The sequence below is a fragment of the Podarcis filfolensis genome (assembly GCF_964270895.1).
Source record: "Podarcis filfolensis genome assembly, chromosome: 11".
NCBI classification, from domain to species: Eukaryota; Metazoa; Chordata; class Lepidosauria; order Squamata; family Lacertidae; genus Podarcis; species Podarcis filfolensis.
Window position 1 is genome coordinate 36728735 of NC_139613.1, and position 24746 is coordinate 36753480.

The 24746-nt window shown below is 38.1% G+C and overlaps 1 protein-coding gene across 10 annotated transcripts in view; it reads left to right on the forward strand.

The window, feature by feature from the left end:
- LOC310744898 (uncharacterized protein) overlaps positions 1–24746 on the forward strand; it is a 53162-nt gene that overhangs the window by 4188 nt on the left and 24228 nt on the right. For 3 of the 10 annotated variants that reach the window (XM_083576851.1, XM_083576843.1, XM_083576844.1), the window contains exons 2-8: positions 3818–3943; positions 6113–6250; positions 7276–7325; positions 7882–7981; positions 9015–9103; positions 10889–11003; positions 17493–17612. In XM_083576851.1, the coding sequence (XP_083432977.1) occupies positions 3818–3943; positions 6113–6250; positions 7276–7325; positions 7882–7981; positions 9015–9103; positions 10889–11003; positions 17493–17612 (738 nt within the window). Of the gene's footprint in view, positions 1–2105; positions 2181–3817; positions 3944–6112; positions 6251–7275; positions 7326–7881; positions 7982–9014; positions 9104–10888; positions 11004–17492; positions 17613–24746 lie in introns of all 10 variants that reach the window. The other 7 variants (XR_014539789.1, XM_083576847.1, XM_083576850.1 and 4 more) reach the window with 5 other exon arrangements.

Consider the following 24746-nt stretch of genomic DNA (forward strand, 5'->3'; position numbering starts at 1 on the left):
AGTCAGCTTGATATTTAATCACACTAAAACTTGAGTGTTTTGACAATCTGGTTCTGTGAACCTAGGCAAATTTTATTCATAGTATAGTTATCTTTTCATTTAACTTACTGAGAATAAGCATTTCAATCATTAGTGTACACCTGTCAATAAAAATCTAAATATGCAAGGTAATGAATTTATTTTATTAAAGTACTGTAAACAGATATATCCACAGTTCAGCCAGTAAGGGCACATTTAAACATATTGGACTCAGGCCACTGAATAACCTTTCTGTGTTGATGTCTCATGTGGCCTGTGGCATAATCACTGTCAGAGGGCTGCTACCCTGCTTTGCCTCACATGAGACTTTTTAAAAAAAATAAAAATCTAAGGTGCTGAGCAACTGCAGTCTCTGTGTGAGTGGCTTAAAACTCATATCATAGGTGAAATGGTAATTAACTTTTGTGTAACTTCTCCAGTGCACAATATGCAGTATACCTTATTTGTGCAGGAAATATATTGCATTATCAAAGTCAGATGGTTTGTCAACATGTCAGAAAACCTTTAGTCAACTAATGTGATACCAGATGGCAAAAATTGTAGTAGGAAAATTTCCTGATCCATGATCAAAAGTATGCTGATATAATTAATAGAATTCATGTCTAGAAGAATTACTGTAAACTGCCTCTCTCCCTTCTCTACTCTGGATTTATTCCATTAGTGATAGAAAGTATTGGATACCATTTGATATATTTTTGAAGAGGTGACTTGATTGCCAGTTTGCCAGTATTTATAATTTGGGCATGTGCTTTTGTCATTGATTGGAAATTATGGCAAATTAAGCTCTAATACCTCTTTGAACTGATGATAAGTGATAGAATCTTGAGGTCCTATGGGGCAAATATATAAATGGTTATTAAATCTGTCAAACCAGTCTTCTGCTTCTGTGGAGAAATTGGTAAGATTCTTAGGTTACTACTACTGCTACTACTACTAATTCTAATTAATTTTTGTACCACACCCATCTGACTAGCTTACCCCAGCCACTCTGGGTGGCTTCCATCAAATTAGAAAACCGCAGTAAAACATATTGAATGTTCTTTGTGTTTTTGTTGTTACACTTTTATCTTAAGCTGCTCAGTAATTTTATTATATTAAGAAGTATATTTAAAAATAAATAAATAATAAATACTGTAAAGTATTTTGGAATTCCCTGTTAACAGTAAAAAGAAAGGAGTTGAGAAGGTTACACAATTTTCCCTTGCAAAATATTCCTCTAGAGGGCAGCACTTCACTCTTTAAGATTCTACTGAAGGATGAGAAAAGCATAACCTAAGAAATCCTGTCTGACTTCTGTATGCAGATAGAGAAAATATATTAAATGCAGTGTTAATGACAGAAAGATACGAAATGCTGTAATGCTATGCTGCTTTCAAAAAACAAAGCAAAACCTGGAATGAGAAGCTAGAATTTATTAGTGACCCCAGGTCTGAAAGTGTGTTGCTTCAAAAAATAGTTAGCTTATCCGTGTTCAGACACCATCATAAAGATGGTGCCCTCTAAGCCCCCTTCACTCAGTTACCCGGGATTGGGCCATGCCGCTTGTCCTGGTCCTATTGCTGGGTGTGCCACTGGCTTCACCTGGATGTGAACATGACAGGGCAAGAAACAGCACAGATTAAGCCTATGTGTGAGAAATCATGCAGATTATTCCTCATGTGATACAGTATATTATACACAAATTTCTGTATTCTTGTAACTTTTCCTTATGGTTTCAACAAAGCAAAAAGTGCGTATTGCATTATTTGACCCTCTGTGTTTTAAGGTCCTATAATAAAATAATTGCTGCTTAGCAGTAAGGGCTTTGCAATTAGGAACCACAGTTACTTGTGTATTGTCCAGAACAGCCTTTGCCAGGATGGTGCCCTCTAGATGTTTTGGAATATAACCCGCTTTAGCTACTGCCAGCTCCAGTTAAGGAGAATAATAATAATAAAAAAACCTGAGATAGGTATAATCACATTTCACAGCTGGACAGCATGAGAGGGAAACTGCTGGTGTTGCCGCTGCAATTTTCTGTTACTGCGTTGACCGCAGAGACAACATGTTCTCCTTTGTGCCGGCAGCGGTAGGCCTAGTTCTGAGGCTGCCTCTCTTTGACATCCAAAGTGAACTGGTTTTGGCTGCAATCACATGTCATGGTAAGTGAAGGTTGCTAGCTTACCATGAATACGCAGGTTGCTCTCCCTTCACTTCTCTCTGCTAGTGAGTGGGAGCATCAGACCATCATCCTTGGCTTACCTTTACATTTGAAATTGAGAGCATCATTTGTTTCACTCTGGCAAAACCACAATCTGAAGCCAATTAGAACACACCCTGAATGTTGGGCCATACTTAGCAGGTTTGGATAGTGTTGGCGTATGGTACCTTGTAGAGTTGGAGGGGATCCTGAGAGTCATATAGTCCAACCCCTGCAATGCAGGAATTCTGTCCCCAGCTGTCCCTGGGTGGGCTTGAATTACCAACCTTCTGATTAACATCTGGACGTGCTGACCCTCTGCGCCACCAAAGGGTATCTTTCTTTGAATTGTACTTATACGGCACAAAGCATTGTGGCAGGTAGAATGCTTTATTCCTTATTAAATGTTTTTCTTTCTTCCACATGTTGTTCAGCTCTTAATAATATATGTGGAGATTCTTAAATGTTTTGATGTACAGTATTTGGCTAACGACATATTGGACAGTTAGAATCATGTTCAAGCTTCTACCTCTTGTTTAGTCACCATGTTAATAACTTGCCATTCAAACTGTTTCTGGTGCTACCCTTCTATTAAAGTCTTGTCTTTGCTAATGAGCTTTTTATAAATGTTCTTTAAAAACTGAGTTTGTTATGATGTTCAGGGAAGTTGCCACATGCTTTCATATTATAAATACTGTTAAAAGGACAAAGATTTCAGACAATTATCTGTATTCCACAAATCTCCTAGTTTTGTTTTAAATAAGTCTACCAAATAATGTGGTCTATCAGATTTAGTCCCGAGTTCAGATGCACAAGAGAATAAACAAAGACCAGCACCCTTTCCTATAGCAGGCATTTTCCTGTTCATTGCCAAGTGTACGGTTCACTGTTCGGTCACTGATGTCTGTCATTTTAGCACATTTAAAGCAGTTCTCAGTGCCATTCTTGTTCACAGAAGCTTATTTGGGTGCTTCAGACATTGCCTAGCTCATTATTCCCTGTGGAAGGTTAAGGCCTTTTCTGTCAGACCGGAACTATTCACTAATTAGAGACCTTCGTTTGACACTGAATGTGTCATGCCTGCAAGCCTTCCTACTGGGATCAATGGCATTTGTGTTCACTACCATAAGTGTACAATAGATGCAGACCTCAGTGAAAAACTACCTACATAGCTTATGGAAATGAATATGCGCCCTTATAAAATGGAGGCATTCTCATAACGAGCGAAATAAAATAAAATGCAACAGTTGGTCAATATTCTTGCAGGGCTTGTCACTAGGCAATCTGAATTATTTTCTGTATTCAAGTTTGTAATCTTCTGTTGTCCTGATCTCCTTTAAATTCTCCATGTCTTAGATCACTGTGCAAATGTCAGATTGGTTTGTGCTACTTGCTAAAGCGTGTCAGCATCTGAACAATACTGAATGCTCTGTCCTTTCTTTACAAGGATAATAACTGTTCCTCAGACTCCAGTTCTCAAAATTCAAATTAAGTCTCCTTAAGCTGGTTAACTTGCTAGTGAAGATTTGAGTCTTTCCTGATTATTTTGCTCTGAGAAGTAAACACTTTCATCCCTCTCTTTAACCTCCCTGTAACTAGGAAGAGCCAGGAGCTTCAGACTCTGTAGCTGCCTGTATAAGGAGATGCACTGTTCTCTCAGAGACTGAAACAGCTGGTACCAGCTTTGAAGACCAGCAGCTGGAACAGTCATACAAGCAGCTTAAGGTCTCAGATGCTTTATTCTGAGCTCTTCCCTGCTTTCCCCATGAGCCTTTATAAATTGCTACTGCTTTTTAATAGAAATTTATTATCATATTGTTATGTATCAGTTTTCATTTATTGTTCTTCATCTTGAAGACCAATCGTCATTCAGAAAGGTGGGATATGAATATTGCAAATAATGTTGGTTTATTTGTTTGTTGAATTAACTTGTTTTTATCCTCTATTCTGTGAACCGTCTTGAGATCTTATGGTGAAGGGCGGTATAGAAATCTAATAAACAAGCAAACAAACACATAACTAAATAAATTTATATCCACAAGGAGCTCAGGGTGGCAAACAACAAGCAATAATAAAACAACAAAAGCTTCTTAAAAACAATATCAATACAGATGGGGACTGAGAAAGCTTTCAACTTAAAAGTTGTATTGGAAGAAAAAGGGCTTTAGTAGGCACCAAAAAGATAACCAATAATACTTGTCTAGTTTTTAAGGGGAGGAGATTCCAACAGATAGATGCTAAAGGCCTGATTCCTATATTGTGTGGAACATGAGGCCGTTTACCTGCAGAGTGCAGTGATATATAGGGGTGAGACAGTCTTTGAGGTGTCCTGGTCCCAAGCTGTATAGGCCTTTATACACCAAGATCAGCATCTTGAACCTAGCCATGTAGATAATAGGTAAATGACTATAGAGAAATGCTCTACAGCAGGTCCAGAGAGATGTGCCATAGCCCCAGTACTCCCTGCTCTAGCCATGTCCAGATTAGACTACTGTAATGCACTGTATGTGGGGCTACCTTTAAAGCTAGTTTGGAAACTTCAGCTGGTCCAGAGTACATCTGCCTCAGCCCTGTTGTATCCGCTCCAATGGTTTCTGGTTCATTTCCACAGCCAGTTTAGAGTAACATTTAAGGCCTTAAACATTGGTTTCAAGCTGTTTGTTGGACTTCCTGCATGTTTACCATCCTGTTTGCATGCTGAGATCTGCATTGGGACCCCCTCCTGGTGGTCCATCCCCTAGGCCAGTGAGGCTGGCGGCCACAAGGAAGAGGGCCTTTTCCGAGGTGGCCCCATGGCTTAAGAACTTCCTTGTATCAGACCTGCAACTAGCTTTCATTTTTCATGGATTCTGGAAAGCTTAAAGACCTGTACTGTATTTTCAAACAGGCCTTCAATGAATCATGGTTAATTGTTTGTAATCTTTTTCTGTTTGTAGGTAATAATAATTGATTGTGGCTATTTTCTAATTATGTTTTATTGGCTTTTCTGATTTTCTGTGGTAATTGGGTGCTTTCTTTTTTTCTTTTGCTGTGTCACTTTTTCCTTCATGTTGTTTATTACAATTTTAAACCATTTTGGAAGGGCATCCTCCAGAAAAGCATCCTAGGAATACCTTAAAATAAAAAAAGCAATTATCCATCTTCTGATTGAGGAGCCTTCTATGTTTTTGAGGAATCCAATTTCAAAACCACTACTTTAGGGACATAAAAGGAGAATTAAATGATACTTTGTGAATCTGTAATAGATGAATGCACATCCATAGGCTTTCTCACTCCTTTTTTGTGATCTTGTTAGAAGAGATTATTCTCATTATTCTCAGTTTTCCTATCACCGTGGATGTGGCTACGGCATGTCTGCTTAGTAAATTGTAGAATGATGTTAACAAAAGAACTCAGTGCAAGGATGAGATGAGCATAATATTCTTCATACTGAAGAAACCGTAATACATTTATGCTGGTGGGGCTCATTAGTAAAATTATTTAGCACAATGGTTAATCCAGCCCTGCTCACTGTAGTTGGTAATCCTTCATAGCTGCAGCACAGAGCTAAGTATGGCTCAGTCATTGTTTCAGATAAACGTTTATCAGGATTCTTTCACTGATCTAAGCAGAAGATTACTACATACTAACAGAATAACTAGCCTGCATTTTAAAACTGATACGATGTGTGCATATTAAGGTTTACTGTACAACTTTTTCAAGAAATGTAGCAAAAAAGAAATGGAGACACAAGTCATTTTAAAGAAAACCCTTATTAATTTCAGGAGTACAATTGCTTGAAAGTGCTGCCTACACAGATTGGCTAATGTTGCCTACTTTTCTTGATGTCTGTGTTTGTAAAGTCCAGTTTTTTTTAAAAAAAACCATTAAAATGTGGCTGTGTTTATTTTAAAGGTTGGAAGGCCCATGGCCAAGCTCCCTGCAGGTAGCCTCACGTCTCAGGGTTCAGCATGTCAAGATAATTCACTGTTGAGAGGGGACAAACAGAACAATGAACTTCACACTCCTTTTATGAACAGGAGTGAGCAAAAGGTAAAAAAGAAAAAAGGTTGTATTTGTATACAGTTGTTTGCATAAAAAAGCAACAGGGCTTGATATTTTAGCAAAGTAGTATTTTCAGATGAGTTGCGTTTCAGCTGGGTTCTTAAAACATAGGTTGAGATCCTACTGAGGATTACTCAGATTAGACCCATTGAAATGAATGGTTACTTAAATCTATTTATTTCAACAGGTCTGCTTTGAGGATTAGATGTCACCCATAATATTATGGGATTGCAGAGATATTTGGTGTGCATGGAAGGAGATCCAAGTGTAGATGTTATAAATTATTAGGATTAGGGCAAAACTTAATTATACTTCTTTTCCAAGTCTTCTCCCTGCAAGAACTTAATACATGAATTGTTCTCTGAGAACGCAGATTTGTATCTGCTTTATTTTGAATTATCATTGACATTAAAGTAACACTGAGGTCTTCAACAAATCTTTTTAGATGGTGCTTTATGGTGTTATTTTTTATTTCACCATATGTGCCATATTTCTCCAGTTTGTGGCTCACCCTTCATCTTTTATTTCCTTCTATTGGGTGAAATCCAATGGTATCAGTAGTGTACAAGCAGAATGGATTTCTGTACTGCAACAGGAATTCCCTTCTTCCTGCGTTCTTCCTCTGGAACAGATTTGTATGGGCACAGGGAAGAGACAGCAATTTTTGTTGCATGGGGGAAGCTGGAATACATGACGTTGAACTTTGATGATTAAGTTTAAACTTCTTTTATATAAATCTTTCCCTTTGGGATGAAATAAGGGTCTTTATAAACTGTTAACACATGCTTGTGATAATAGTTATATGTGATGCAGTCATGATTACATCCATATAGCTTTGAAATCTTAGTTTACAATACTAGTTGAAATAATTTTTTAGGGTATAAAATGTTTCTATTTATACGTGACAAATGTTTATATATAAATGAATATAAACTACTGTTTGTGTAACTTAAAAATACTATTTACACGTCCTAATAGTATATTTAACCATAGTATTTTTTATTTCTTCTTAGAAACTGCAAGAGGAAAATATAAGATTAAAGTATGAATCAGAAGATTTAAGGTACTGAAAGAAATTGATAACAAAGCCCTGGTTTTATGAAAATAGCTTTTGTTTTATCTGTGAGGTCATGTATTGAAAGCTAAGGATGACAAAATTATAGCAGAGGATACTGAGAAATTTATAGAAGGAAAATTAGTTATTCAGTTCTTGTGTGAGCCCATAATGTTAGAAATCGGTTTGAATCTCCCTGATCTATGGTTTATATAGCTGCTCATTTCTTTGCCAGCATGTATTTGAGGACAAAAGTAGTTAGTATTTGTGTATTCAGAGTTGCTTCCCGCATGGAGGTGGTGAGAAATGAGCAGATACTTCAGAAACATTTAAGGCTTTTCAAGGCAATAAGTTATTTGTAGTACAATAAAACAGATAGAAGGCAATTTTCAGAAAAATAACAGGGTTTTGGAATAATTGGCTAAAAGCAGGAGACAAAAAGAAATCTCTTTTCTGTGTTTAACATCATTTCCAGTTGTTCCAATAAATTGTACTTATTAAATATCAATGTAGCAGTATGTGTTTGTTCGACATTCTTTATAAGGAAATACATTTTATTTCTTAGAAGCCAATATGAGCAGCTCATAAAGGAAGGGAAGAATGAATGCTTTGACGAAAGACGTGTTAATTTTCTGAAGGCTCAAGTACTACAGCTAGAAAGGCAGGTAAAGTGGTATACAAAATTCACCTCAGTACTTTTTGAAAGTTATCAGCATATATATGACACTGTGAAAAGGGCTTCCCCCCCTTCAAAAATAGGTGTTCAGATTTCCTGGAGCTGTGTGTGTGTGGGGGGGGGTTCACTTCACGTTCTTTTTCCTAACCTACCAACATACGTTGATAATTAGATTGAGGGCTTGGTTGATAGTGGGATGAGAGAGGGAGTAGTTGGGAGTTTCTTAACTTTTTGTAAAATACACCTTGTTAAAATGTATATTAGAAAGTAAGTGTAAAGCTCTAATTGAGGGGAGTGCACATTTTAAAGGGGCATTTAGGTCAAATGCACGAACTTAAAAGGTTTGCATGCAGTGCAGGCATGAGATTAAAAGGAGGGTATGTAAACAGGACCCACCATTAAGGAAGTTCAAGTGGAGTTGCATAGGAATTGATTAAAGAAGGCAGAGATGTATGTGCCTGCATAACAATTCTGTTCCAATATTGACAGTTGTAGGGGAAAATCCCCCATATTTGAGGATACCCATCTTTGGGTCCTTGTCCACATGGTTTCCCTCTGCTAGGGGTGTGCTCTAATCTGGGCAATTATCGTTTTGCATGGAACATTTCATTAGTTCACTTGATTTGTTTCTACTGAAGCCAGACCCAGACATTATGGAGATTTCAGCCCGAAATAGATACCGGGGTGCCTACATAGAAGGTTCAGTATGTAGAATTGGGCAGAGTAGACCAGAAGGTTATATGAAGCATTGAACACAAAAAGTCGAACCCAAAGAAACAAAGTGAAAGACACATAAATCACCAAGGGCAAAAACAGAGATAGCACAGGCACACAGTTGCAGATATTCCTCCACTCTCCCATTGTACGGTCAACACACACCTTCCATTTAAATATCATTTTTCTTTTGCCAAATGTCACCATAGTGTGTAACTTCAATTTTTTTTTAAAGTAAGATTTTAACAAAGAAGAAAGAGAAACTGAGGTGATTTTAGGAATAATTTTGTATATGACTTCTTCCACAGGTGCTGCTGCTTACAGAAGGATTAAGTTCTCGAGCTGCTCTTATGTTGCAGTCAAACAATTCTTTAGAAGCACTTACTGACAAGCTTAGGTAAGCAGTAGAGAGACATTTGATATTGTGAATGAAATTGATCCACAAGAAGATAACCTGAATAAAATGGTGACCATCATCTGTGTTGTGTTGAGGATTAGAGGATTATGGGGTCCTGTTTTTTTTTATATATAAAAAAGTAAACTTACATATCATTCTTGAAAGCTACCAAAAATACTCAGAGAAATTATATCTCTTACTGCACAGATCCTTAAACTTGTGTCAAAAGTGACCCACAGAATTGAGGTACGTGGTCACCATTCCTTCAGTGTATTGATGACAATTGAGTGCTTATCCTACCCTCCTGCCCCAGTTTCCCTTTTCCCTTTCTTAATATTTCCCCCCTTTGCTAAAAGTCTGGGAATGAATGGGGCTTACTGAGGGAAAAGTGGGACTGGGAGGTCCGGTCTACTAAATGGTCAGCATGCAAAATAAGGAGTAGGGGGTGGTGATGAATGGAGAAAACAATGATCTATGAATAAGAACTTAAATGTGGGTTGTCAAGTTTCATTACTGCAAATCCTAAAATGATATGTAGTAAAAACCTTTTGTAATAAATGGGAAAATTTATTCAGTTTTGCTTGTTCTTTGGATGGCTGAGAGGCTTGCCATTTAAGCACAACTCACGTATTTGATTTCTGTGAGCATTATCTGACAAAGGTATGAGTGAAAGGAGAACAATGCACACAATGGGAATTATTTGAAGCTTCTACTCTGTTTTTTATATTTTTGAATATAGTCTGAGAGTAAACCTTTGGCTGCAGGAAATTCCAGATCCTGAGCCCACTTGCTGAGAAGGCTCTGTCTTGTGCCCTCATTCACCTATGTTTTAAGGGAAAGGGGGTGCAGAGAAGGGCTTTGATGGACATGAGCAGGCAGGTTCATATTGGCAAAGGTGGTGCTTAAGTTACCAAGATCCCTAGTTTTTTAGAGCTGTTTCATTACGCTGCTTTTAAAAATTAATTGGAGAGCGGAGAGAAAAGAAGAAAATGAGTTTCAGGTGTGTTGCAGGGTGTTGTGTTTAAAAATAAATGAGACATAACTGGTGAATAATTTTCTTAGTGTATTTCATGTTTCCAAAACTTGTTTTGCTGCAGTTACAAAAAAAGAAACATTAATAATAACAGCAACAAAAACATCATTCTGAAATGCAGGATTGGGATGCCAAGGACTGTATTTTCTTGATGCACTGTAGTTTTTAAAATCTCCTGTTGCTCCCTTAAAAGCTGCACTTGAGGTTTAGGGGGTGGGAATCCTCCAGATTAATTTACTATGCAGTAAATTCTTGCATTTCTTGTGTTGGTATTTGTGTGTGTGTGAGGTGGGGGGAATGTAGTCCATTGGTGGTGGTAAATGGCTGCCTCTCCTAGTTGTGTGTAGAAGTGTACTGCCCACATCTCTTTGCATCTTGGCCAAGGGAACTATTCTTCAAGATACCGGAGTATTTTTATTTCTGATTAGTATAGGTATGCTAGCATATAGTGGTAAAATATGCCTGGCACTAAAGGAAAATACATTTCTTAACTATTGCAAAGGATCAAGGAGATAACTTTTTAAGTAGTAGTGAGGTATGTTTTGAAAGCATGCTTTCATAATTGGTATTCAAGTTAACTTAAAACACTGGCTATATAAATGTGCTCTTTGAATTCTTTGTTAGTGCCTATTTCACTTGCAAAATAAGCACTATTATAAAAAGCATGCAAATAATGAAAACAATTCGTGTTTTTCTTTACGGTATTAAAAAGTAAAAAATGTGACTATAATAATGCATTGTACTTTACATAGTTTTTTTCTCAGTGCTGAAGGAACTGCAACTGAAGTAACCATTCCACGTCCAGAACTTCTTCAAGTAATCGAGATATGTGAAGCAATGAGACTAAAACTTCAAAGAAACCAGCAGGTGAGTTATGACAACATCAGGTTTATATTTGTATATTGTTAATGATTTTTTAAATGTGTGATTTCTTACCTTTCCCTCATCCAGCTGGAATTCCCCTACCTCTCTTCCTCCCTGAAGCTCCCTGTTGTTCTGGAGGGTTGCTTGACCCTCTGGAGCAGATGAAGGGTGGTATAGTACTACTACTACTACTACTACTGCTAATTAGTAAAGAGTGAGCTGTAAAAACACTCTTCTGCTCATGCTCTCCATGCCTGGTAACACTGGAGGGGACATAGCCAATGTGGTTAGCAGCCACTGACAGCCTTACCCTCCGTAAATTTGTCTTTTACCATTTCAAGCTGCTTAAAAGGTTTTTATATTCTTTTACATTAAGCAGTCTATAAATAAATATTCTGTTTCCTTTACCTTGCCTTTTTTGCCAAACTAAAACAGCTGAATGCTGAAATTTTTCCTCTAGTTGCTTGATCATTTCAGTCGCCCTTTACTGCATTTCTGAGCATGTAGTCCATAATCCAGCACACCTAGACATAGGGGATTATTTTGCCTAGTGTCCTTGCGAGCATGGAAATACAAAAAGAAATCTATTCATTTTGTAGTGTCCTCTTTGTGGGCTTCCCATAGGCATCTGTTTGGACATTGTGTCCAGACTACCAGACTATGGTTTGATCCAGAGGGCTGAAAATTAGTTTGCAAATAAATATTTTTTGTTGGGTGGACTGGGATCAATCACTATCTCATCCTAGGCTACTATGGTTGTTTTGAGGATGAAATAGGATAGCTCCCATATACACAGCTCCAAGAAACACCTTTGGTGTGGAACCTGTGGCTCTCTAGGAATTGTTGGATCACAACTCCCATCAGCTCCAGCCAGCATGGCCTATGGTCAGGGATGATTGGGGCTGTAGCCAATAAGATTTGGAGAGTCAAAAATTCCCAGCCCCTGTCTTAAAGGAAGGGATAGAAATGTGGTAAAGGAAAGAAAAATAAGAATACAGAAGGAAAAAAATAGGAAATATTTTTAATATAAATCTTAATTAGCTAGCCTTATGAAATGGTTTTGGAGAGAGCCCATTTTAGTTCCTTGCTTACATTGTGCTTTTTCCTGTTAAAAGTTTTATAGTTTATCATAGTACAACACATAAACTTTAGCGTTTCTAGCCTGACAAATTTTCATTTCTCTGCTGTCAATCAAGCAGGAACAACTGTTGTTGTTTTTTAAAAAGAAAATCTAGATTTCTTTCAGGAAACCCAGCTCAGTTTACTCTTGTCCTATACTGGAAATCACTTTTTCATAGTCTGTGTCAAAGTAATTGAATTCTTCAAGAAGCAGCAGGAAATGCCTAGTGGTTCTTGTGTAGGTTAATTTGGTGTAATATCACTTCTCGGTGTATTAGAATCTCTCATATCTCAAATGCACCCCAAAAACTCAATTAGAAAAAGAAAATGGAGACTGTAGATGTTAGTGAGCCTATAGGAAAGGGTGAGAACTGAAATAAATTAAATTCTATAAAATCATTTTACAGAAGCCAGTCTTTCTTCAGAAGTGTGGGATGGAAAATGATTAAGGTGATACACATTTTTAGCTTATGTATAATAGAGAGATACAGAGAACTCCAGACTAATTAAGTGTAGGCTAGGATAACTGTGCTTTGAATGTTAAATTTAGGTTTTTTTTAAAAAATGTAGCTATACATAAAAGAAGAGGCTAGATTATGGACTAATTTGTATATAATTGTTCTTGTGATGTACATATACGTAGTTCCATGTGCTGAGAATCTGAGAGCATCTTTATCTTGGTTATTAGACAGTTATTCAAACCCGAGCTCAGAGGAACGTCTGGTACAGATGTAACAGAATGTCAGCAACACAGGACGGGGGGGGGGCGGGGAACGGACTGGTGCACAGAATGCAGTATTAGGAGTGAAAGCCTATGCCTGGGTAGGTCCGAACAAGCAGAGAGCTTCTGAAGAGTTCTTTCCTCTCCTCTCTTGACCCAAGTGGTCCATGGAAAGAGGTGCAGTGCCAGTGGCATAGCCACAGTTGCAACCTGAGGTGGGCATTCTTGAAGGCAGCAACTGGAACCTCATTTGGGTTCCAAAGAGCTATGGTACTAGCTCGCAGGAGGGTTTGAAACTAGTTCCTATGAAGAATTAAGCAGGCAGTTTGTTCCTGTATTGTGGGCAGGTGTCTGGGTGGGGTGCTGTTTAAAGAATAAACGTAAAAAATCAGTTGGATAAACCCAAACTCCTGGGCTGGCTGAAAGTACATCTTTGGGTTTCACCTTCATCTCCCAGCCTTTCTGCAGTTTTCCCCAACCCTCATAACTGGCGCTTGGCAATATCCTTGCTTTTCTGGGGTTCAGAAATCCTTTTGATTTTTGTTGCAGTGAGCTCTGGTTATCTTGCTTGTCACCCACAGCTGAAGCTCTCTGAGACCTGCTTATCCATATTGTATTTTTCTCCTTTATAGCAGCATTTTTTACTGCTACTTCGCCTGAACTTTTAAATCGGGTATAAGCATTTTCTACATGCTGTTTTTAGTCACAGGCTTTAGGCATTTTCATTACTGAAGTTCTTATTTTTCATAAAATCAAAGAACAAAAAAGTCAGCATGGACATCAGTGGACCTAGTGGGAAAATGACAGTAGTAAAGATGATTAGCAGGTTACAAATTATCCTAATAAGTTTTAAAGTAAATACCACTTTATTAAATGAGTCTACAAAGAAAAAGTACTACAAAAACACAGCATGCCCTATTTCCTATCACATAATAGGGCTGATATCCAACATTAGCCACACTTAGAGTAAACCTATTGATACCAATGGACTTATGATGTTAGTCTATTTATTTCAGTGGATCTACAGAGAATATGACTCAGTTGCAAATATTAAGTTTGGAAATACTCAAACCTACAATGGTGTGTTTGGGTGGGGGAAATTTTTAATAAAAATAATAATGAAGTGATCAAAATTGTTAGTTACAAAAAGTACACTTTGCCATGAATTTAGGAAGTTGATCCAACCATCTTTTAAATCCTATTTTATTTTCTACAATAATAGTATATCAGATATATTATTTTGTCTTTCTTTCTCCCTTTGAAGCAGCATGGCTGTTGCCATGGTTACAGCTCTGACTTGACAATGTGGTTGTCTTCAAGGTTTGAGTTTCACTTGCCCTGATGCATACTGGCTAGCATAATGACTGTCATGCAGTCACATAACAACTAATTCCAGTTCCGCAGGCAGAAGCAAAATAAAACACAATAGAAGCATATGTTCCACTTACATTGCCCAGGTAAACACAGCTTGAGAAACCAATGCTCCGTATGCCTACCCACAGCAGCAACAGTCCCCACCCCGCTAAGAATAAGTACTTGGGCAGTGGAAGTTGGTGATTTTTATATTTAAGAAGCAATCCAACAGCTTTGGACTTGTTCAGGAACTTCTAACTATAAAGGGCCAGACCAGATGATACATATTCCTGGATCTGTTCCATGCCCTCACGATGCTCCTGCCTTGCTTCTGATAATCCCAGACACCCACCCAAGGGTATAGCATTTGGTAGGACTTGTGTGCAGGCCTATTTCATGCATTCAATACTCCTGATGCATTGGCCGATCTGTAGCGAGCCTGCGTCACAACCTTCTCTGGCTGCCATTGGAGCTGGGCGATATATTTGCAAATTGTCTGAAACCAGTATGGCATTCAGGGTTGCGATACCGGTTTCAGACAATTTGAGCTGGAAATACATTGCACCAGCTCAAATTGCATGCAGATGGCAAAGGGGTAAGCAGGCAGGCAGGCAGGCAGAAGGAGCCTGAGAAGAGAAGGTTCCAGGCGAGCACCGTCTCGGACTCCATCCTGCCTGCCTGCACCATTTTAGGAAGCCCCACCCCGTTCTTCTAGCTCCTGTGAGCTGGAGAGGCATCAGGACTTGCTCAGCTAAGGTGGGAAGAAGCAGCCAAGATGCATTCCAGACATCATGATACATCAACATATCATGGTATTTAGCTGCTGATATATCACAATATTGAAAACCAGATATTGCCCAGCCCTAGCTGCCAATGGCTATATGCTTTAATGCAACAAAGAAGCTGGGTGGCTGATTTCAGATCCACAAAACCATGCCTCAATGTCAGCTCCATTTCAGAAAAAAAGATTACTATTGTGTTCTGAACAATGTGTTTGCCTTTAAAAAAAAAACCAAAAAACAAAAACGCTTCAAGAAGCCATTGAGGCTTCATCCCCTCTCTCTTGGTGTACAGTGGTACCTCGGGTTACATATGCTTCAGGTTACATATGCTTCAGGTTACAGACTCTGCTAACCCAGAAATATTACCTCGGGTTAAGAACTTTGCTTCAGGATGAGAACAGAAATCGCACGGCAGCGGCGCGGCAGCAGTGGGAGGCCCCATTAGCTAGCTAAAGTGGTGCTTCAGGTTAAGAACGGACCTCTGGAACGAATTAAGTACGTAACCAGAGGTACCACTGTATATGGATAGCCTGGTACACATGAGTGACTCATTAATATGTATCTCATATGAGGGGCCTGGCTTCTTATGAGGGTTGCCTTTGCACCATGTCCTACATTACAGTTGTTAATTCAAAACTGATTTGCTCCATATTGAGAAATATATAGTTGCATATGGAACTCCTAATATAGTCAGTGGGCAGCAGGTTAAATGAGGGGGTCAGGTGCAAGACTTAGAATGCTTAAATTGCCATTGTAGCATTGTCATTAGTAAGTCTCTGTGATCTCAGGATTTGACTGCCCTTGTAATAAATATTCTGTTATCTTTGCAATAAAGGTTCATACATTGATTATTTTCATGAACTGGGGCAAGTATATATATATTGAGATTAACACAGTTTCCATTGGGAATTTTATCTACACTTTTTATTATTATTAAGTTGCAGTGTTGTGGCCACTTTGACCCAATTTTAAATTCTAAATAATTGCATTATTACTATTACCTTTTGGGGTTGCACATGTTACAGCACAAAGAGCTTTATATTGCCATTACATCTTGTGCTTGTGTTGTTTTGCTTGGTATCTTGCTCTTTGGCATCCAGCCACGACCAACTGTGCTTCTTCTGTGCCACAGTAAAACAGCCTACTCAAAGTCCTGCACCCCAGCAAGGCACAGTGGAAGCTACTTTAGCATCTAGGGCCAGCTGAAGGTGAAATCATAAATTAGCATATGCCATTTGTGATTTCACCTTCTGTTGGCAACAGGTGTTGTAGAAGTGTTAGGGTTCCATTTTTTATTTAAAACATCTGAGACCCCAAGAGCTTTCACTGGGCATCCAAACCTGTTGTTTATTTAGTGAGAAACATAATATATTCCATGCTATGATATCCTAAATGAGTGAGCTGCAATAAGATATGATCATTAAGGCTGCAGGCACCAACTGTATTGCTTGTAATCCTTGTGAGAATCATGAACTATAAGTTGATTCTAGCCTGTTTCAATAAACCATAGTTTACACTATTAACAGTTAAGCAGTCTCTTGGCTTTGGCCTTGTAGTTTATTTGGGGAGCCTTGCACAGTAAACATTTAAGAGCCTCTGAGCTATTCCAGACTTGAACAAGTTAAGGGCTTCATGGAATAGCAACAGAATAATAAGCCACATGTTCCGTGAATGCCTTTCTCCTTTATCAGTTCAGTATCCAAAGATTTCTTTTTGAATGGGGATAAGAAAAATAGGGATTTGTGGCAACTGCTTCTTCTTCTGTACTATTTTCAGGGAAGGGCTACAGCTTAGTAGTAGAGTATATGTTTCACATGCAGAAGGTCCCCATCTCCAACTAGTAGGGCAAGGGACTCCCGTCTGAAACATTGGGGACTTGCCCAGTCAGCATAGACAATATTGAGCTAGCTAGATGGATGAATGATCTGATGCAGTGTAAGGGAGCTTCCTGTGTTCCTGTTATTGAGAACTTCTGCAGCAAGATGGCTAAGATATGGAGCTACATAGTGGTAGGTTCCTGGTTCCTATCTTGTTTCTGCTATGACCTCACTACTAGATGATTTTAAAAATACACATATTTGGAATTTCATGGCAAAAACTTCCTCAGATGCTGGACTGCATGCTATTAAGCTAAACCTTAAGTTCTATAAGGGCATTTTACAAAGTTTGGTTGAAGTCTCTATCCCATGGGCTATCCCTCAACAGCTGGTCAGCCTAGGATTTGTTAGGCTGCTGTAATTCTTTTGGTGACAACCTTACACAAAAAGGGAATCCTATCCATAGGAATTCCACCTCTCCAGTGCTCTGTCAGAAGCATAGAAATTGGCTGGATCTGATTATTGAAAGTAACAGAACAATGAGAAAGTACTTTGATTTCTTGAAGGTAAGAACTATTTATTAAAATGTACATTTTTGTAAATTCAGATGAATTAAACTTTGGGAGGGTTTAGCTATGAAACACAAACTTAATCAATGTAACTGTTTTAATAATTATTTCCTACTGTCCCTCTTTTTCAGATGTCTGATCTGTCAAAACTTGCATTGCCTTGGACTATGGGAGGGAACCTTGTTACACAGCCAGTTACCCTTTTGGATGTCTGCTATGGCAAAATAGAAAATTTAAATCTTAGATATGTGGTAAGGACCTAATGAATTGAAATACAAGGAAGAATGCTTCATTTCTTTTTTTTTTTTAAATACATATTTATTAAAGTTTTACAAAACAAAGAATTCATCATTTCAAATTGTATCATTTCCATACATAAAACTCAAGAAAAACAAAAATAATATGACAGGAAAAAAAAAAGAAAATAGAAAAAAAGAAAAAAGAAATACACTCTTTCTTAGATTTATAAAGTTCCTTGCCCCTCTGTCTTGACCTCCTCACATCCCCCTTTTTTGTGTTCCACTTTATTCCAATCAGATTCAGCAAATTCAAAACCTTGTTTAAACCATACTTAATTTTATATTCTAATTATTATGTCCCCATTTTCCATTATTTTAGTCCGTACCTCATCTTATAAAATATGACATAATATTGTTCTGTTCGTAACCCCTTATCCTTTTTTTTAGATTCTTCTTTTCACACACCTTTGACCAAAGTCACACAAACCCTGTTGCCTTTACTTCCCACATCCTATTGACACTCAAAGATTTTACAGTATTTTTGTAAATAGTCCTTAAACTTTTTCCAGTCCTGTTCCATCGATTCTTCTCCCTGGTCACGGATTCTGCCAGTTATTTCAGCCATCTCCATGTAGTCTATCACTTGCGTCTGCCATTCCTCCACGGTGGGTAGATCTTGTGTCTTCCAATATTTAGCTAAAAGTATTCTTGCTGCTGTTGTTGCATACATAAAGAATGTTCTATCTTTCTTTGGCACCCATTGGCCAACTATGCCCAAGAGAAAGGCCTCTGGTTTCTTAGGAAAGGTACTTTTAAATACTTTCTTGAGTTCATTGTATATCATTTCCCAGTAAGCCTTAACTCTTGGGCAGGTCCACCAGAGGTGAAAGAATGTTCCCTCAGCTTCTTTACATTTCCAACATTTATTGTCAGGCAGGTGATAAATTTTAGCAAGCTTGACTGGGGTCATGTACCACCTGTAAATCATTTTCATAATATTCTCCTTTAAGGCAATACATGCCGTAAATTTCATACCGGTGGTCCACAACTGCTCCCAATCAGCAAACATAATATTATGACCTAAATCCTGCGCCCATTTAATCATTGCTGATTTGACCGTTTCATCCTGCGTGTTCCATTTCAACAGCAAGTTATACATCTTTGACAAAATCTTAGTTTTTGGTTCTAACAGTTCTGTTTCCAATTTCGATTTATCCACCTGGAAGCCAATTTTCCTATCCAAATTATAGGCCTCTCTTATTTGATAATAATGAAGCCAATCTCGCACTTTGTCTTTTAATTTTTCAAAACTCTGCAGTTTCAATCTGTCACCTTCTTGTTCCAAAATTTCCCAATATTTTGGCCATTTAGCCTCCATATTGAGCTTTTTCTGAGCCTTAGCTTCCATAGGTGACAACCACCTTGGGGTTTTACTTTCCAGCAGGTCTTTATATCTTATCCAGACATTAAACAAAGATTTTCTGACAATATGGTTTTTAAATGCCTTATGAGCTTTAACCTTGTCGTACCAAAGATATGCATGCCACCCAAAAACATTATTGAAACCTTCTAAATCCAAAATGTCTGTATTCTCAAGAAGCAGCCAGTCTTTCAGCCAGCAGAATGCTGCTGATTCATAATACAATTTAAGGTCTGGCAGGGCAAATCCACCTCTTTCTTTTACATCAGTTAAAATTTTAAACTTAATTCTAGGTTTCTTGCCCTGCCAGACAAATCTAGAGATGTCTCTCTGCCACTTCTTGAAACAATCCATCTTGTCCAAAATTTGCAGGGATTGAAATAAAAATAGCATTTTAGGCAATACATTCATTTTTATAGCTGCAATTCGACCCAACAAGGAAAGCTTCAAGTTAGACCAGATTTCTAAGTCTTTTTTAACTTCTGCCCAACATTTCTCATAGTTCTCTTTAAATAAGTTCAAATTTTTCGCCGTCATATTAATCCCTAGGTATTTCACTTTCTTAACCACCGTTAAACCTGTTTCATTCTGAAACCTATCCTTTTCCATTGGAGCTTCATTTCTTCCCCGACTTTTACTTTGACTGTCTTTTTTTATTCCTTAAAATATTAAAATTGATTAGCATTAGTATGAATCATTTGCCCCTCTTACTTTCAGACTGGTTAATGACTAAAATCCCATATGATTAAAAGTATACTTGAGGGGATATTGATTTCCATCAAGGGATGCTCAGTTAAAGGCAGAGCTATTTGCCTTTACAGAATAACATTTTGACTAGAACCAAAAAAAGTGACTTATGCAAGTATAACTCTTTTTTACATTATTACTGTACAAGACATATCTAAGTGCAAAAGAATATACAAAAAGATAATCTGCTTTTAGATATCCCAGTCAGAACCTTGTTGTGATGCCAGCATGAATATGCTGGATACCACATGACCTGAGGAGGGTAAGTTAAGCATCTTGTTCAAGCGCATTTCTCAGCCTAGCTCTGGGGCTGCAGGTGTGATGATAAACTTCTATACTGGCTTGGCACCAAATCAATGTCTGTATATTGACAGTCTTTTGTTTTCTGAATTATTGCCACAGTGTTGCCTGATAAGATTTTTGTGTGCTCTTGTGTACAATGGGATGTTAAGTATGATGTGTTGGATTCAACCATATTTGCCATGCTTTTCATCAGCCACCACTGAGCAATGGTTTCATAAAGGAACACTACCACCACTGGCTGAGGGCAGAGACATGCTTGGCAGAAGTATAAATAAAGAATTGGTGCAAGTCAGATCAGAAGATGAGAAAATATTATAAGAGACACAAAATGATTCTTTCCTGCATCCCTCTTATTCTCCACAATGAAGATGTTCAGAATTTTTGTATCTCTATACATTTTATGTCTAAATTGAAACATATTTTGGAAATGTATCTCTAGGTTGTGAATACTGTTTAATAGCAAAATAAGAAAAACCTGGTGGATGAGGTAGAATCCTCCATTTTAATATGGCATGAGCTTGCTTGGAGGCAACACTAAACCATAATTTCATGTGTTTGCTTGAGTCTCAGGCTTTTACACGCTCCCTCCTGGGTGACCATGTGAAGGTTTCAAGCATCTGCTTCCTGTTTAACGTCAACTATGGTTTAATGAAACACTGGAATCATGAACTATCATTTCATCCTGGCCTGTTATAAGTAAACTGTAGTTTATACTAACAAGAGTTTATTCTCTATGGGCATAATGATAAATCACAGGAAATGGATGCTTTCAATCTCCACTCTGTGTCTGTGCCAGAGGGGAGAGGGAAGGGTGGAATATGCAAACTTGACATTATAAATGAACTGGGCCAAATATAAGATGTTCCGGGGATCTGGTTTAACTTCATGATTCAGAGCAGGAGTACACGTTTGCGAACAGGAGAAGCAAAAATTTATTCAAATTTGACAGAAAGCTCTGCTTTTCATGAGCTTGGTTTTTTTGTGTGTGTGAACTGTCCTGATAATACCAGGCATTCTAAGTTCTAGGGAGGCAAGGGTGGAAATAAAAGTATATACGATGGCTGACATGTAAAAGAAGAAAAGGGCATTTCTAACCTCTGTTGCGTGTCAAGGGTGTGACCTTCTGAATCCGGACTGAAACAAATTGGCAATGACAGCTCCTGATTTTCACTGATCTCACTTGAAAAACATTGCAAATTGTATCTCGGCAGAAGTGGCTCTTGTGATGAATTATTCATGAAGCTAACTTCATCACATAGAACACCTGCTGAGAAGCGCTTGCGTTGCATATTAACATACATGTATTAAGCTTTGCAATTAAAGCCCCGGTATCAGAACCCCGTTTGCTATGACAGTTGTTATAATGCGCCATGCTAAAGGCAGTGACAAATACGGGTTTACGTTCTTGGAGCATTTCATAATTTTAATTGGTTCTGGGGAAAGGTCACCTTTCAGCAACACAAAGGGAGCTGCATTCAGTCTTTTTCCAAAGCATATCAATAATTCTCACACTTCCCCTTTCATTTTAGTCTCCATGTCCTGCAAATCTGGCTGGTGCGTGGTACTTGTTAAAGTAGAACTCTGAAGATAATGTGCAGTCTTTAGAACAACAGTAGAAACTCAGTAATAATGAACACACGTACTTGAATTTAAATCCTTTTAATTTAAATGGAACTTGTTTCCATGTAAATATTAGGCTATTTTGGTGCATGCTGGAGAAACAGTCAAGAAGCATATGCATTGTGGTCTCTGTGTAGCCCCTCATGTTTAGTTCCATGTGTGCACATAATGGAATGAAACCTTCTCCAGCTCTCAGAAGGACAGAAGGCAGCAAATGTTCTTAAAGAGGGAAAATACTTTCTCTAGCCTGAGTAATTTATTTTCCATGTACAGTCGATAAATTTTTCACGATAAATATTACACACACTTCCCTTTTATTGAGATAACGTGCTAACAAGCAAAAGGCAAATTCATGCAGGCACTTGTGTAAAAAATAAAACTTGCTTAATTTCTCTAATGAAGGCTGTAGTGAGAATTGGCTATTGGAAACATTTGGCTTGAAAGAGCAGCTTTTAACATGGAAACTCTTAGATCTTTGTTTGAAATCATATAGTGAGAAACTTCAAAAAAGAAGCCTTCAACTAGAGTGAAATACGCTCAAATAGGTGAGCCAACACTAGATGTTATTTAGAAACTCTTGAAAAGCCTTTTGTGATGCTAATGAAAGCTGATTTGATTGGGTAACCTTTCCTACTTGCTCTTTGTAGATTGAGTGTGGTTCTGCTTATTATGCTCCATTGTTGCTTTTTTCTATCAGTTGAAGGTTAAATCTATTTGCTCATCCTTCTCCACTTAACTAGAGCTGGAGCCCTGCGAATGGAGACATACTAAGTTAGAATTGTTTGGGAAGGACTTTGTTAATAAAATAGTAATAAAGCACAATGTTGAATGAAGGAACTAGAATAAAATGCAGAGACTTCAGCATCCTTTCCAACTCTACAATTCTATGATGTGTTTCAGAGGACAGTGAGATAATTTCTAACATTGCCTAGGTTTCTAGAAAGTACAGCCCCTCATGCTTAGGGTGAGTCACAACAATAAAAAAAATCAAATATATTATTTAAAATATAGACTTCTAGATTATCCTGATTCTAACTGGAAATGATTAAATCAGGGGTGGTTGCTGTGGTGTCCACCCTCTAGAAGTTGTAGCATTCCAGCTGTCATCTGCCCCATCCACCCTGCTAAAGGTAAGGGATGATGGGAGTTGTAGTCCCAACAGCATATTGAGGACACAACCTTGGTTACCCTTGGCTTAAACAAATGTGTTTCACACTGCTTTTGCAGAATGCCTTGGTTCATTTTCTTTATTCAACTACTAAATCATGCACTTTGTCAGAGAGCCTGGAGATGGCTTCCAGGTGCTATCTCAACCGCAAAACATAACTTTAGCCGTAGCAATGCATAACATACCATCAGACCATCATCTGTTTTTGACTTTGATGGACCTTAGGGAGGAATGGAATGTATGCACACATGTACATTTTGGAATTGAAGATCAGTCAGTGAAACCCACCCCCCTTTTTTTTGGTAGTTAGAGTTTTTTCTCTGTAGGCTTCCCATTCTAACTTGCTGAGCTTAGCAAGAGAATCATAGAAGTGTAGAGTTGGAAGGGATTCCAAGGGTCATTTAGTCCAATGCCCTGCAATGCAAGGATCTGTTGCCCAACACGGGGCTCAAACCCACAACCCTGAGATCAAGAGTCTCATGCTGTACTGACTGAGGAGAACAGGGGAGGAGGCAGCCTCTTAGCAGCCATATATCTCAACCTCTAGACTGTAAAGCCAGCTGCACTCAGACACGAACATACTGAAATCAGTAATATAGTGAGAACTTGGCTTCAGCCTCCAAGCATCTATAAATACAACAGGTGTTTTCTTAATACTTATGTGCTTACTTGAAACTACAAGGGCAGCTTGACATATCTGGATAGGTATGGTTGGAAGGTTTTTAGCTGAGGCAATTAGAATAAGATCCATTATTTGACTATTGATTCAAAACCTAAAATGTATTTTAGATAATTGACTTTTTATTTGTGTATATCGTATTGTTTTATTGCTACGGCCCGATGGCTGATGCAAATAAAGATTCATTCAACATCTGGATAGGTTTCACTGTTCGTTTGGTATGCACAATCCCGTCTAGAGAAAGAAAAGCATTCGCTGAAAACCATAGATAATGGAAGGACACCATGAAAAATATGATCATATCAAGAATATGAAAATCAAGGATACTTGAGCAAAATAATAATAGAAGTGTCAGATATTTAGTCTTCAAATTAGTGTAAAGCTTATATATACTGTAATGCTTTAAAAATGCTAATAGTTTTGTTTTTTTAAATACAGAAATATAGTACAAAGTACTCTTTATCCATTACAGATTGCAAAGTCTGGAACAATCTTTCCCTGTTGAGGTGTTTTACAGAAGTTACTAAATAACTGAGTGCTCTTTAAATGGGACACCATTGGTTGTCAAGTACTTGGAATTTTAAGAGCATTAGAGGACAGAAAAAAAACTTAAATTCAGATATCAGATTGTGATGCTCAAGCTGTGTACTGGAAAACCTTATAGTTCCTTAGAGGGCTTATCAGGGGTTCCTTAGTGAGGTTCCTTAGTGAGAAGGTCTTTAATGACAGATAAGCTTCCATACTAGACAGCTTGCTTATCACTGTAATCATCCACTGGGTAGTGTGGGATGTGCTCTAGAATGCATGCTTAGTTTGCACCCAGTGACAATGACCTGGTCAGTGTTACACATGCACTGACCACACACCCTAAGTAAGCTACAGGATCCTATGCAACACACACAGGTTCCTCTGTTAGCTATTGTGTTGACGATCAGCTGTTGTGACTCATTAGCTGTCCAGAAGTGAACAGAGAGTCTTTGCCTACAGTTCAAGTTTTGACTCTGCATCTAAAATTGAGCCTTCCTCACATCTCTGACGCTTTCCCATCAGCACACACTCCTTTTTGCTTCTATTTCTTCTCAGATCTGGGTAGCAGTTGCCAGGAGAGAAGGACTGAGGGCAGACAAAAGCTAGCTTTCATCCTGCCTTCATATCTTCTGTAAAGAGCTGAGATAAAATGAGGTTTACAGTTGTGTTCAGGAATTACTT